At 37.7% G+C, this 14,015-nt stretch overlaps 1 protein-coding gene across 1 annotated transcript in view; it reads left to right on the top strand.

Annotated features, from left to right (window-relative positions):
* The window catches only part of TLL1 (tolloid like 1), a 216,441-nt gene that overhangs the window by 195,947 nt on the left and 6,479 nt on the right, over positions 1 to 14,015 (top strand). The window contains exon 19 of the mRNA XM_004610364.2: positions 7,298 to 7,511. Coding sequence (XP_004610421.2) covers positions 7,298 to 7,511 — 214 coding nt within the window. The remainder of the gene's footprint in view (positions 1 to 7,297; positions 7,512 to 14,015) is intronic.

Here is a 14,015-nt window from a genome sequence, read left to right as displayed (position 1 = left end):
GCCGAAGACAGAATCAGTATGCTTGAAGATGAGCTGCAAGAGGCCTACAGGCAACAACAAACCATGGCAAGAGACCTCAACAACATTAGAATCATTGGACTACCAGAACCACAGGGAACCAACAACAACGAAAAAGACACAGTCAAACAAATCATTGCGGAAAACTTCCCACAGCTGGACAATGCAGGCATCCAGATTCAAGGCGCCCAAAGAGTGCCAGCTAAAAGAGATCCTAACAGAAAAACCCCAAGACATATCACAGTTACAATGATGGACATCGTTCAGAGAGACACAATACTGCAAGCAGCAAGGTCCAAGAAGGAAATTGCATACAAAGGAGCACCCCTTAGACTCACAGCAGATCTATCAGAGGAAACCCTCCAAGCTCGAAGGCAATGGTGGGATATAGTGAAAAAACTCAATGAAATCAACACTTCACCAAGAATACTTTATCCGGCTAAACTCTCATTCAAACTAGAAGGAATCATACACTACTTTGGGGATAAACAACAGCTCAGGAACTTCATAGACTCAAAACCAAACCTAAAAGAAGCACTAAAGGGGCTATTGTAAGACAAGAACAACCCCTACAAGCACAACAAACCCTTGAACAAAGATGGCACAAAATCCCATAACAATAATCTCCCTTAATGCCAATGGTCTGAATTCACCAATTAAGAGACACAGACTGGCAAAATGGATTCAGAGACTGAACCCAACATTCTGCTGCCTACAAGAAACACATTTGAATAGCCAGAACAAACACAGACTCAAAGTCAAAGGATGGAAAACAATCCTGCAAGCAAATAACTCCCTCAAGAAAGCTGGGGTGGCGTTACTAGTATCGGACAACATAGACTTCAGGTTGAAAAAGATTAGAAGGGATAGTGAAGGCCACATTTTATTAATCACGGGATGTGTACATCAGGAAGAAATCACACTCCTAAATGTCTACGCACGCAATGAGGAACCAGCTAAATACCTACAACAGCTGCTAAGAGACCTTAAGAAGGACATCTTGAGCAACACAATAGTAGTTGGAGACTTCAACACCGCACTATCTCCTCTGGACAGATCAAGAAGATTAAAACTCACCAAGGAAATACTGGCTTTGAAGGAAGAAATAGAAGAGAGAGGGCTAATAGATCTATACAGGGCTTTATATCCCCCAAAAAAGAAATACACATTCTTTTCCAGTGCACATGGAACATTTTCCAGAATAGACCATGCGCTAGGCCACACAGCATACCTCAACAGAATCAACAAGATAGACATTGTACCAGCTATCTTTTCAGACCATGATGCACTGAAGGTAAAACTTAATCGTCAACAGATGCAGAAAACCAAATCAAACACCTGGAAATTACATAGCTCGATATTGAACAATGAGTGGGTCAGGAAGGAAATCAAGGAAGAAATCAAAAGGTACCTAGAAACAAATGAGAATGAATACACGAGCTACCAGAACCTGTGGGACGCAGCTAAAGCCATTTTAAGGGGAAAATTTATAGCTCTGCAAGCATATCTCAGGAAGGAAGAAAGGGCCCACATAAATAACTTGACTTCACAGCTCAAGACGTTAGAAAAGGACCAACAAAAGGAGCCCAAACCAGGCATAAGGAAAGAGATAATAAAACTTAGAGCAGAAATTAACGACATGGAAACCCAAAAGACAATCCGAAAGATCAATGAAACCAAGAGCTGGTTCTTCGAGAAAATAAACAAGATTGATAAACCACTAGCAAGACTCACAAAGAAAGAGAGAGAGAGAGAACCCTTATAAGCTGAATCAGAAATGAAAAGGGGGACATCACAACAGAAACCAATGAAATAATGAAATTCAAAAGATCATCAGAGACTACTTTGAAAATCTCTATGCCACGAAACAAGAGAACCTAGAAGAAATGGATAAATTCCTCGACTCCTATAATCTCCCAAGGCTGAACCAAGAAGACCTGGAGTACCTGAACAGTCCAATTAACATCAAGGAAATTGAAATGTTAATCAAAAGTCTTCCCAAAAACAAAAGCCCAGGTCCAGACGGATTCACTAGCGAGTTCTTCCAAACATTTAAAAAGGACCTTTTGCCAGTCCTTCTCAAGCTTTTCCAGGAAATTGAAGAAACAGAAACCCTAACAAACAGTTTCTATGAGGCTCATATCTCCCTAATACCAAAAGCAAACAAAGACACCACAAAAAAAGAAAACTACAGGCCAATATCCCTGATGAACACAGATGCGAATATCCTCAACAAAATATTAGCAAATAGAATTCAACAACTCATCAAAAAGATAATACACCACGACCAAGTGGGATTCATCCCAGGGATGCAAGGATGATTTAACATCCGGAAATCAATCAACATAATCCATCATATCAAAAAGAGAAAAGATAAAAATCATATAATCATATCAATAGATGCAGAAAAAACATTTGACAAGATCCAGCATCCGTTTATGATGAAAACACTCGCCAAAATGAGTATAGAAGGGACCTTCCTCAATATAGTCAAAGCCATTTATCACAAGCCTATGGCAAGCATTGTCCTCAATGGGGAAAAACTAAGAGCCTTCCCTCTGAGAACAGGGATGAGACAAGGATGGCCACTCTCTCCACTTCTGTTCAATATAGTACTGGAAGTACTTGCAATAGCGATTAGGCAAGAAAAAGATATTAAGGGCATTCAGGTAGAAAAGGAAGAAATCAAGCTCTCACTATTCGCAGATGATATGATACTATACCTAGAGAACCCTAAAACGTCTACCAAGAAACTCCTCGAAACAATAGAGTCGTATAGTAAAGTTGCAGGCTATAGAATCAATACCCAAAAGTCCATGGCTTTCCTATATGCAAATAATGAGAGAGAAGAAAGTTACCTGAGAAAAGCAATCCCGTCCACAATTGCACCTCAAAAAATCAAGTACCTCGGAATCAGCTTAACAAAGGAGGTAAAGGACTTGTATAATGAAAACTATAAAACACTACTTCAGGAAATAAAAGAGGACACGAGGAAATGGAAAGACATCCCCTGCTCATGGATTGGAGGAATTAATATTGTCAAAATGGCAATTCTCCCCAAAGCATTGTACATATTCAATGCGATCCCTATAGGAATACCCTTGATATTCTTCAAAGAAATGGAGCAAGCGCTCCTGAAATTCATATGGAACAATAAGCCCCCACGAATCGCTAAAGCAATCCTTGGGAAAAAGAAAATGGGAGGAATCAACCTCCCCAACTTCCAACTCTACTACAAAGCGGTAGTCATTAAAACAGCATGGTATTGGAACAAAGGCAGAGCTGCAGACCAATGGAATAGGGTTGAATACTCTGACATACACCCCCAAATATATGATCATCTAATCTTTGATAAGGGAGCGAGAAATGTGAAGTGGAGCAAGGAAAGCATGTTTAACAAATTGTGCTGGCAAAACTGGACAGCTACATGCAAAAAAATGGGCTTAGACCTCCATCTATCACCATGTACAAATATCAGATCAAAATGGATTAAAGAACTCAACATCAGACCAGAATCCCTAAGGTACATTGAGATAAGGTCGGCAAAATCCTCCACGACATTGAAGCCAAAGGTATCTTCAAAGCTGACACGCCACTAGCCAAGCAAGTGAAAACAAAGATAAATAAATGGGACTAGCCAAAGGTATCTTCAAAGCTGACACGCCACTGGCTAAGCAAGTGAAAACAAAGATAAATAAATGGGACTATCTCAAACTAAGAAGCTTCTGCAACTCAAAAGAAACAGTGACCAAAATACAAAGAGAATCTACAGAATGGGAAAGGATATTTATGCAGTACCCATCTGATAAAGGGTTGATAACAAGGATATACAATGGACTGGTTGAACTCCACAAGAAGAAAACTGCCAACCCAATCAGAAAATGGGGTGATGAAATGAACAGAAACTTTTCCAAAGAAGAAATCCGAATGGCTGAGAGGCACATGAGAAAATGTTCAACATCACTAATTGTCAGGGAGATGCAGATCAAAACAACAATGAGATATCATCTCACACCACAGAGACTGGCCCACATCCCAAAAAACAAAAGCAACCGGTGTTGGCGTGGATGTGGAGAGAAAGGGATTCTCCTTCACTGCTGGTGGGAATGCCGACTCGTTCAGCCCTTTTGGAAAACAATATGGACGATTCTCTAAAAGTTAGAAATTGAGTTCCCATTTGACCCAGCAATACCACTCCTGGGAATATATCCCGGAGAGGCAAAAAGGTATAGTAGAGATGACATCTGCATTTCCATGTTCATTGCCGCTCTCTTTACAATAGCCAGAATCTGGAAAAAAACAGAGTGCCCGAAAACAGATGATTGGCTAAAGAAACTCTGGTATATTTACACAATGGAATACTACGTAGCTGTCAGAAAACATGAAGTCATGAAATTTGCATATAAGTGGATCAACATGGAAAGTATCATGCTGAGTGAAATGAGTCAGAAAGAAAGAGACAGACATAGAAAGATCACACTCATATGTGGAATATAAAGTAGCTGAGAGGTACAGGCTTACAATGTTGCGATTACTGGCAGACATTTCTCTGGACTTAGTTACTAAAATACTAAAATACAGAAATCCAAAACTATGCTGCTGCTAGTGCGGCCTCCTGACCTCATATCTCTTCATTCTCAGCAATGGAAAACAAATTACCAAATGCTTTCTTTTCAGCAGATCGACTTTAGGGGGGAGAAACTTCAAACCAATAATAGTGAATTTTTTTGTTTAAGTATTGAACGTAATCAAAGTAAAGTGAAAGTAAAATGAAATTTACCAGTTACACATGCGGGGTGAGTGGCTGGGGAGGTGGGGGGGAGGGGGGAGGTATATCGTGATTCTTGGTGGTGGAATATGTGCACTGGTGAAGGGATGGGTGTTTGAGCATTGTATAACTGAGACTTTAACCTGAAAGCTTTGTAACTTTCCACATGGTGAATCAATAAAAGAATTTTTTTTTTAAAAGGGCCCCTTCACAGGACAGAAGAAATTGCTCATCATACAGCACTGATGTGGCACGCACTAATAATGCTTATGTTAGTTCTCTACTAGAGTAAGAAAATTTAAAAAGGTTAAAGATATTCACAATTCATCATCACAAATTGACTTTAATTTATTTGTTTTCTTATATTTTTATTTGACATTCCTTTAAGTTTATTTGACCAAGTAATCATTGTATCACTGTCATCCCATTGCTTATAGATTTGCTCGAGTGGGCACCAGTAACGTCTCCATTTTGAGACTTGTTACTGTTTTTGGCATATTGAATACGCCACGGGTAGCTTGCCAGGTTCTGCCCTGCAGGCAAGATACTTTCGGCAGCTTGCCGGGTTCTCCTAGAGGGGTGGAGGAATCAAAACCAGGTCAACAGCGTGCAAGGCAAATGCCCTACTGCTGTGCTATCGCTCCAGCTGGACCAAGTAATATGCAATAAATTTTGTATATGCCTGCCAAAGGGGCAGATTATTGAGGGTGTGTGGAAGGGAACCAGGGATATTGGGAAAGGGAATGGGACATTTGTGGTGGAATTGATGTTGGAATGTTGGATGCCTAAAACAACTCTATTATTAACAATGTGTGTCAATAAATATTCCTAAGGAACATAATATAATTAAATTATAAAATGGGGTCCGGGATGATTATCCAGCATGTAGGGTGCTTGTCTTGTAAGCAGTCAGTTTGGGTTCTCTCCATGGCAGACCATATGGTCCCCCAAATCGCACCATGGGAAATCCCTGAGTGAAGATCCAGGAGTAAGCCCTGAACAGTGTTGGGTATGGCCCCCAAACCAAAAATAACTTTTTTAATGATTAAAATGAATATCAGCATGAAACTGAGACTTATGATCATGTCATGTCACAAAATGGCATTCAAGAGAGTATGAATGTGGTACAGGAGTGATAGTACAGCACATAGTGTGTTTGCCTTGTATGCAGCCAACATGGGTTAGGTCCTTGGGTCACTGCCAGGAGTAATTCCTGAGTGCAGAGCCCAGAGCAACCCCTCAGCATCGCTGGATATGATCCCAGAAAAACAAAACAAAGCAGAAGAAAGCATGTATGTGAAACTTTATGACAAATATTTTATGTCCAGGACTTTGCTTTTAAATGAACAGTTCATAAAATAAATGGATTACCAACCAGTTTGTTCACTTTCTGTATGATGTTTTAGCTTTGCTTTGTTAGACTGAAGTAAAAGTGATGATTCATATCTTAACTGTATAAAGACTTTTCTGTATAAATGGTATATATCCTGAAGTTATTAGAGCTATTAATACTTTGAACATTATTTTAAGTTCAGTTTAATAATACTTTTCTTTGGATATTTAATGTTTGACATTTAATAAAATTTTATCATTATCTGGGAGGACCTCCTAAGCAGTGTTAATGGTATCCAGGTGTCTTCCTAGTAATTCTTGCTGAACCAGCTAGCCAGTTAATCTTGGTCAGTGGGGGGGGGCAAGAATACGATACTAGGGTGGACCATCTGGGTCATCCCAGCAGTGTCCAAGGGCTTCAGGACCCACCCAGCTAGTGCATGGAGTGCCACATAGTGCTGTGGGACCAATGTAAGGCGCATGCTTTGCACATACCCTAATCCCTCAATGATCTCTAAGGCCCCTGAAAGGAATTTGCCAAAATCTACATGTGCTACACAGGTAAACTAGAATGATTTTTAAATGATATGGCACCTTAAATTTCTAAAACTGCAAATAGTAAAATAAATGTTCCATATAACTGACAATTAAAATTATCCACACTAAATTCATAATGGTTTCTGTTGTATTTTAGTTATTCTATTAATGATTGAAGTAGGAATTTAAGATATCCTAAATTCAGTTTTTGTGAAAGAATATAATCTATGGGGTTTTCTTTCAAATGTTTAAGTTCCAGATGATAGTATTGTGTTCAGAAGCTTTATTTTCAAAATCAGAAGAGATAATTTTTAATCATGCTAGTCTAAAAAATATTTATTTCAAATAAATTCAGAGTTATATTCTTATATAGATTTTATTATAACAAGTTGTCTAAATTCTAGAGCAAACTTAATTGCAATTTTACTAGTTGCAATAATGAATCAGAATTTACACAAAGTCATTACATTGTTTTCTTCATCATGTTTTTCCCACAGACTCTTCCTATTATTGACTTCTAACTCTTTACAATTATGTGTTGTATAGATTAAAATCATTTGAATGCACTGAGCATACTTCACTAAACTGTAATTCTGCCAACAGATACTGTTGTGTAACTTGTCTCTTTGTTTGCTTAAATAGGCCTTTAGTGAGTTTGAGATTGAGCAGCATCAAGAGTGTGCCTATGACCACTTGGAAGTATTTGATGGAGAAACAGAAAAATCCCCGATTCTTGGACGGCTATGTGGCAACAAGATACCAGAGCCCCTTGTGGCCACCGGAAATAAAATGTTTGTTCGGTTTGTTTCTGATGCATCTGTTCAAAGAAAAGGCTTCCAGGCCACACATTCTACAGGTCAGCAAAATCAGCAGCATGCTTCTCTTTTCTCACTAGGATGCAGCTTTCTCTTGCAGTGGATGTAGTGGATTCTAGAACAGGATATTAAATGGCTCTGCAAGCAGAGCAGAAGTACCACTGAGGCAGAGTGTGAAAAGTAGGACAGCTTTGTAGCATGCTGCCTCTATACCTCTGTAGGTGGAGAAAACCAATCATTTGGTCTGATTTAATCTCAGTGCCTTATGACCACTATTTCCAAAAACATGATATATTCCATATTAACATTAGTAATTTAAATTGTATATTCAGCAACATAGATTCCTCTGGTACCTAGCTAAGCTCTGATTAGCCAGTTAACATATTAGTATATTTTTATATTTTTTTATATTTTTGGATTTTAAATATATATCTTTCTTTACAGAGCCTCACTTATTTTTTTAATTTGGTATGCAGCATGATTTTTCCCATAATCCCTAATTTTACCATTCTGAATTTCATCGGTTCTGTAATTCATTGAGAATTAAAATTTAATTTATAAAAGTACATTTAAATGTGGACTGGAGCCATAACACCTCGAGTAGGGCGTTTGCCCTGCATGCGGCCGAGCCGGGTTCGATTCTTCCATTCCTCTCGGAGAGCCCCGCAAGCTACTGAGAGTATCCCGCCTGCACGGCAGAGCCTGGCAAGCTACCCATGGTGTATTCAGTATACCAAAAACAGTAACAAGTCTCACAAAAGAGATATTAACTGGTGCCCGCTCGAGCAAATCGATGAACAATGGGATGACAGTGCTACAGTGCTATTTTTAAATGTAGATAAAATTATTATTGTATATATTTTAGTCAACTTAATAAGCCCCATACTACATGTCTAGGAAGTACTCTGTCAGTTAAAAGATCAGCTAAGTTTTAGATATTTACTAAGGTCATTTAGCCTATAGTGACACCTTGTGGCACAATATATGCATAAACTATTGATACTAAAGAGGAAGTTTAGGTATTAGATTTGTTCATGAAAGTTTTAGTGCAGTAAATATTTTGGTGAATATTATTTTAAAAGTAATATCAATTATTTCATGGTCTAATATTAATTTAGGATATATGGGCTGGAGCGATAGCACAATGGCTAGGGTGTTTGCCTTGCACACAGCTGACCCGGGTTCAATTCCTCCGTCCCTCTCGGAGAGCCCGGCAAGCTACCAAGAGTATCCCGCCCTCACGGCAGAGCCTGGCAAGCTACCCATAGTGTGTTTGATAAGCCAAAAACAGTAACAACAAATCTCACAATGAAGACCTTACTGGTGCCCACTTGAGCAAATCGATGAACAACAGGACAACAGTGCTATAGGACAGTTCTATACATTTGTAAATTTTACTATATGTATTAGATTTTTTGTTGAAGTCAATGAAAATGGTTATTCATTTCAGGATAGTGACTTTGTGCTAGTAATTATTGGACACATCAATGGTGCAAATCAATTATTTTGCATGAATAGCATTTATACTTAAGAAAAATAAGAATCCTTTAATGTTTTCCCAGTAACTGATGTATTTTTGTATTAAAAGATTTAACATTATACTATCAATATTTTCTTAGATGCACAAAATTGATGGCACGTATATGCTTTCTGTAGAGGATATAAAATTATAATTATATATTTATGTGATAAGTATATGAATAATTATTAAAGACATGGTTATACAATAAGTTCATATTCTAATTTTACAGATTCCAAGAATTCAATGTGAAAATATGCGATCAAAACTCCTTAAATGGCTAATGATCCATTATTTGATGTGATCTATTATAAATTCTCTTTCTTCAATGAAAACTTACTTTTATAATTTAACTTTTATGGTGGAAAGATGATGATACTATGTTTAGTGTATGAACAAATATGGGTTTTGGTCCAACAACAATTTCCTAGCTGGGAATTTTATTTTATTTTTCTGTTTGGGGGGTCACACCCACCAATGCTCAGGGGTTCCTTCAAGCTGTCCACTTGGGTATCACTCCTGGCAGTGCTTGGTGGACTAAACCTGGGTCAGCCATGTGCAAGACAAAAGCCCTACCCACTGTACTATCTCTTTAATTCCTAGTTTGAAATTTTAGAGAAAATATTTGATCTCATTTTCTTATGTGAAAGTTATTAATATCCAGGTTTCTTACAGCTATAGCATTTGATGATTCCTTAATTTTCAATGTTTCTGCACATATACCTTATTTTTAGAGTTTATAACCATTAGGGATCCCATCAGTAAATTCTGCTTATAATAAATAGCCTATACAGAGATGCAATGGTTTCCTAGCATACACTAGGATGCACACATACACATGAACACACTTCACAAGCACCAAAATCTCAAATGAGTTATTATTATGTTCATTTTCAGATAAAGAAATTAAAAATCTGGAAGTCCTATTAATTTGCAAGAATTTCTAAAGTGATGACAAAGCCAGAATTTTAGCCCATTCTAACTCTACGAATTGTTTTATCTTAGTATAATAAACATTTGGGATCATGAAGGAAACAAATGTTAAACTGGACGCTTGCCTTCATGTTAAACAGTTCCTCTGTGAAAATTATCTGACAATGCTCATTTTATTCCCCTACTTAGGCACATGCAAGTGCCCATGTCCGTTATCTCAGTCATATTAGGCAAAGCAGGCCTTGGATATCACTTCATACAGCCCTGCCATGTCAGAAATGAGGAAATTTGGACTGGAGCAATGGTACACCAGGTAGGGGGGTTGCCTTGCATGCAGCCCACCTGGGTTTGATCCCCAGCATCTCATATTATCCCCTGAGCACTATCATGAGCAATTTCTGAGTGCAAAGCCAGAAGGACCCCCTGGGTGTTTCTTTGTGTGACCCAAAAAGAAAAAGGAGAGAGGCCGCTAAGTGTGGTCACTCGACCTCATACTTCTTCATCCTCAGCAATGGAAAACAAATTATCTAATGCTTCCTTTTCAGCAGGTCTGACTTTAGGGGAGAGACTCTCCAAACAATAATAGTGAGTTTTGTTGACATATTGTATGCAATCAAAGTGAAAGTAAAGTGAAATTTATTAGTTACACAGGCGGGGGGGGCTTAGGGTGGGGGGGCTAGGGGCTTGGGGGGGTTTGGGTGTGAGGGGGCGGGGTGGAGCTATACTGGGATTCTTGGTGGAATATGAGCACTGGTGAAGGAATGGGCATTCGAGCATTGTATAACTGAGATTTAAACCTGAAAACTTTGTAACTTTGTAACTTTCCACAATAAAAAATTTAAAATAAAAAAAAATAAAATAAAATAAATTAGCAAAGCCAAAAAAAAAAAAAAAAAAAAAAAAAAAAAAACAAAAAGAAAAAGGAAAAGAGGAAATGAGGAATATAGCATGAACAGTAACAGTTTTCCTCACCTCTCAACCTCTGCTCATTAGCTCTTGCCAAAATTTGTACCATTACTTTGTGTGGGTTTTGTTTATGAAAAACTCTTTGCTCTTACTTAACTAGCTGTCTTGGATTTTTTGTGGTAGAGTTATACTACTGCTACCTAATTAGCTATATATGCTCATCACTGGACAATGGGTAGGGTATTTGCCTTGCACGTGGCCAGTCTGGGTTCAATTCCTCCGTCCCTCTTGGAGAAGCTGGCAAGCTACCGAGAGTATCCCACCCGCATGGCAGAGCCTGGCAAGCTACCCGTGGCATATTCGATATGCCAAAAACAGTAACAAATCTCACAATGGAGACATTACTGATGCCCACTGGAGCAAATTGATGAAAAATGGGATGACAGTGCTACAGTGCTCATCACTGTTATCTCCGACCTACTATTGATAGCTTTTTTCTTAGCACATTGCATAATCTTTCATCAGATAATTATTTTATATGGTATTATTCATTTATAGGAAAAAATATTTACAGGAAAACAGAAATTTCTGCCTGCAGAAAATTTACAGTTCGATAAATTAAACTGTTGATTTTTAGACAGCTGCTTCTTACAAGACTGACCAGTTCCATACCAAATCTGCCAACAACTTTGTTGTTCCACATATAAAGCATTTATTATTTATTATTTAATGCCTTCTAAAATACATGTAGCTATTATCAAAGGACTATGAAGTACATATTGAAAATCTACTTGAGCAAATTAAATTCCATCAGAAAAAAAGCTTCTATGAATTTTGAAAATAGAAAAGCTTAAAATTTTCATGTAAATAGCATTATGGCTAATTTTTCCCCCCACTAGTAATGCTATCCAAATCCATGAGAAATTAGGTCTATTAGAAAGGGTTCTTGTTTTTTCTCTGACAGGTTCAAACATATTTTAATCACATAACAAATATTATTACTTCAGCTCTTAAGTAATCTAATTGAAGGAAGCAAATCTTTCAATAAAAAAAATCATGTGTATTCTCCCAGAGGATAAAGATATAATGCAAAGATCCAAGAAGGGAAATGCAGGGAGAGAATATAGTATTTTTAAATAGCTTTGTCCAGCCTATGGGACTTCTTTCCTGTAACATAAAGCAGCACACTATTTGTCAATGACATTGAAACATCAAATGACACATTAGTAAGCTCTTTAGAAAAGAAATTATTTTGATCTTACTCAAATTAGAATGACCTCTAAGCATTTCTAGGTCTGCTTACAAACCTCTCCAGTAATTTAATTCTTTACCAGGAAGTTTAAAATTTTGTCTTTCCAAATTAAACTGAAGGCAACCCTGAGATTTCAGTTGCTTTCTCACCCCTTCTTGGTGGTTTCTTACTCAGCTTGATTTTCCATTTTCAACAATTCTGTATAAGACTCTCTGGCATGTTGCAGAGTATCTTCAAACAATAATTTAAAAACACTTGTTGCGTGGCTAAATAAATGTATTTCTTAAATTTGGGGCCACACCCAAAGTGCTCAGGGCTTACTCCTGGCTCTGCACTCAGGGATTACTCCTGGTGGGGCTTAGGGGGCCATATGGGTGCAGGGGATCAAACCTGCATGCAAAGCAAACTCCTTACCTCCTGTACTATCACTCCAGCCCCAAGGAATGCTTTTATATTAATTTTCTGACATTGAAAGTGAGTAAGAATATTTGCAGAAGAAGTGGTGCCTATTGAAAAATCTTCTGGTCCAGAAATTGTGTTAAATGCTATATGTTAACTGTATTTTGAAGACTCAACACAACAATCATTAGAAGCACTCATAAGCATTTGCCCTTCTGTTGTATTACTATTTTCTTTTCATAGGATTTCTCTCAGGACATTATTAAAACCATATCTTTTGTGCATGTAATATTCAAATGATTCTCCATAAAAGAAATTTATCTGCAGAATCTTCTCTGCACAAATCCACCCATGGTTGAAATTATCCCAAATTTATTAATTAGAGCAATGATTCATAGGAATGAGCTCTTCACTGAAACAGAACAGTGAAAACAGGGAAATATTCTGAAAATTTTTAAGTCACCCTTAAGTCACTTCATGCATTTCAAATAATTTGCTTTTGAATGTTGTTATTTTCTAGAAGTTTTCACAAAAAAATTTATTCATAACACCTAACCATAAGTTTCATATTCACAAAAGTTTTGTGAAATCTCTTAATCTCTTTTTGTTAACTATATTATTTATGTCCTTGGTTTTTGTTCCAAGCTTATGCTTATGGAAAATAGTTTCTTCTGGATTCTGGACTTTGTTTTGCAACTTTCTTACCTCACAGCAGGGACCGGAAGCCAATGCCTTCTTTTCATCTCTCTGCTCTTCAGGGTTTGCACAATAGAAGTAATACCAGCACTGACAATTTTCTGAGCTTAAAAACAAATCAGTCAATTATATTAAACTTTGGGAATTGGCGGACTTTTCTAAGAATCTGGAAATAAGACACCTTGTTTTCAATATAAGTATATTGAATTCAGGAACATTATGCACAAATATAATTTTCCCTTGATTATAGGACTATTCTAAGTTGTTTTTAGATTTTTCTGATTTTTCATTTCACACTTGAAGAGATTCCTAGTACAGATGACGGCATTTAGATATTCTTATTGGAAACTGAGAACAATAATGATGAGAGTTCATACTGACCTGGCTTTTTAAAAATCTCTGTACTAGTATCTTTCAAGCAGCCTCCTCCTCCTTTAGACCTTGTTGACTCTGCCATTTTGAAACTAGAAATAAAGTACGGGACAAAGTTCTACAGCTGAGAAAGAGCAGAGCTTGGATTTGGGTCCAGGAAATTTGGCTGTGGGATACTTTCTCAAGGAGAAGACAAGAAAACTTGGAGTTACCAGGATCAGAGAAGGACCATGATGGGAAATCGATACTTGGCTCCCAGACTCAGGGACTGAAGAGATGACATCCAAGGTTCAGCGGATTCTAGCCTTCAGAAGCAGTTTAAATGACATGGACTTCCTTATGTAATTTGTAATTTTGGTACCTGCACCAGTAGGTTGTATAAGATCCCCCACTGGGAAGACAGAGAGCCACTGCGATTCATCACATGACACACTGTGGAAGCCATTCTCCTGGTTGAAGCTTTTCCTG

The sequence above is a fragment of the Sorex araneus genome, chromosome 1 (genome assembly GCF_027595985.1).
Source record: "Sorex araneus isolate mSorAra2 chromosome 1, mSorAra2.pri, whole genome shotgun sequence".
Taxonomy (NCBI): Eukaryota; Metazoa; Chordata; class Mammalia; order Eulipotyphla; family Soricidae; genus Sorex; species Sorex araneus.
The sequence above is the reverse complement of the archived record's forward strand: the minus strand, read 5'-3'. Positions and strand labels throughout refer to the sequence as shown.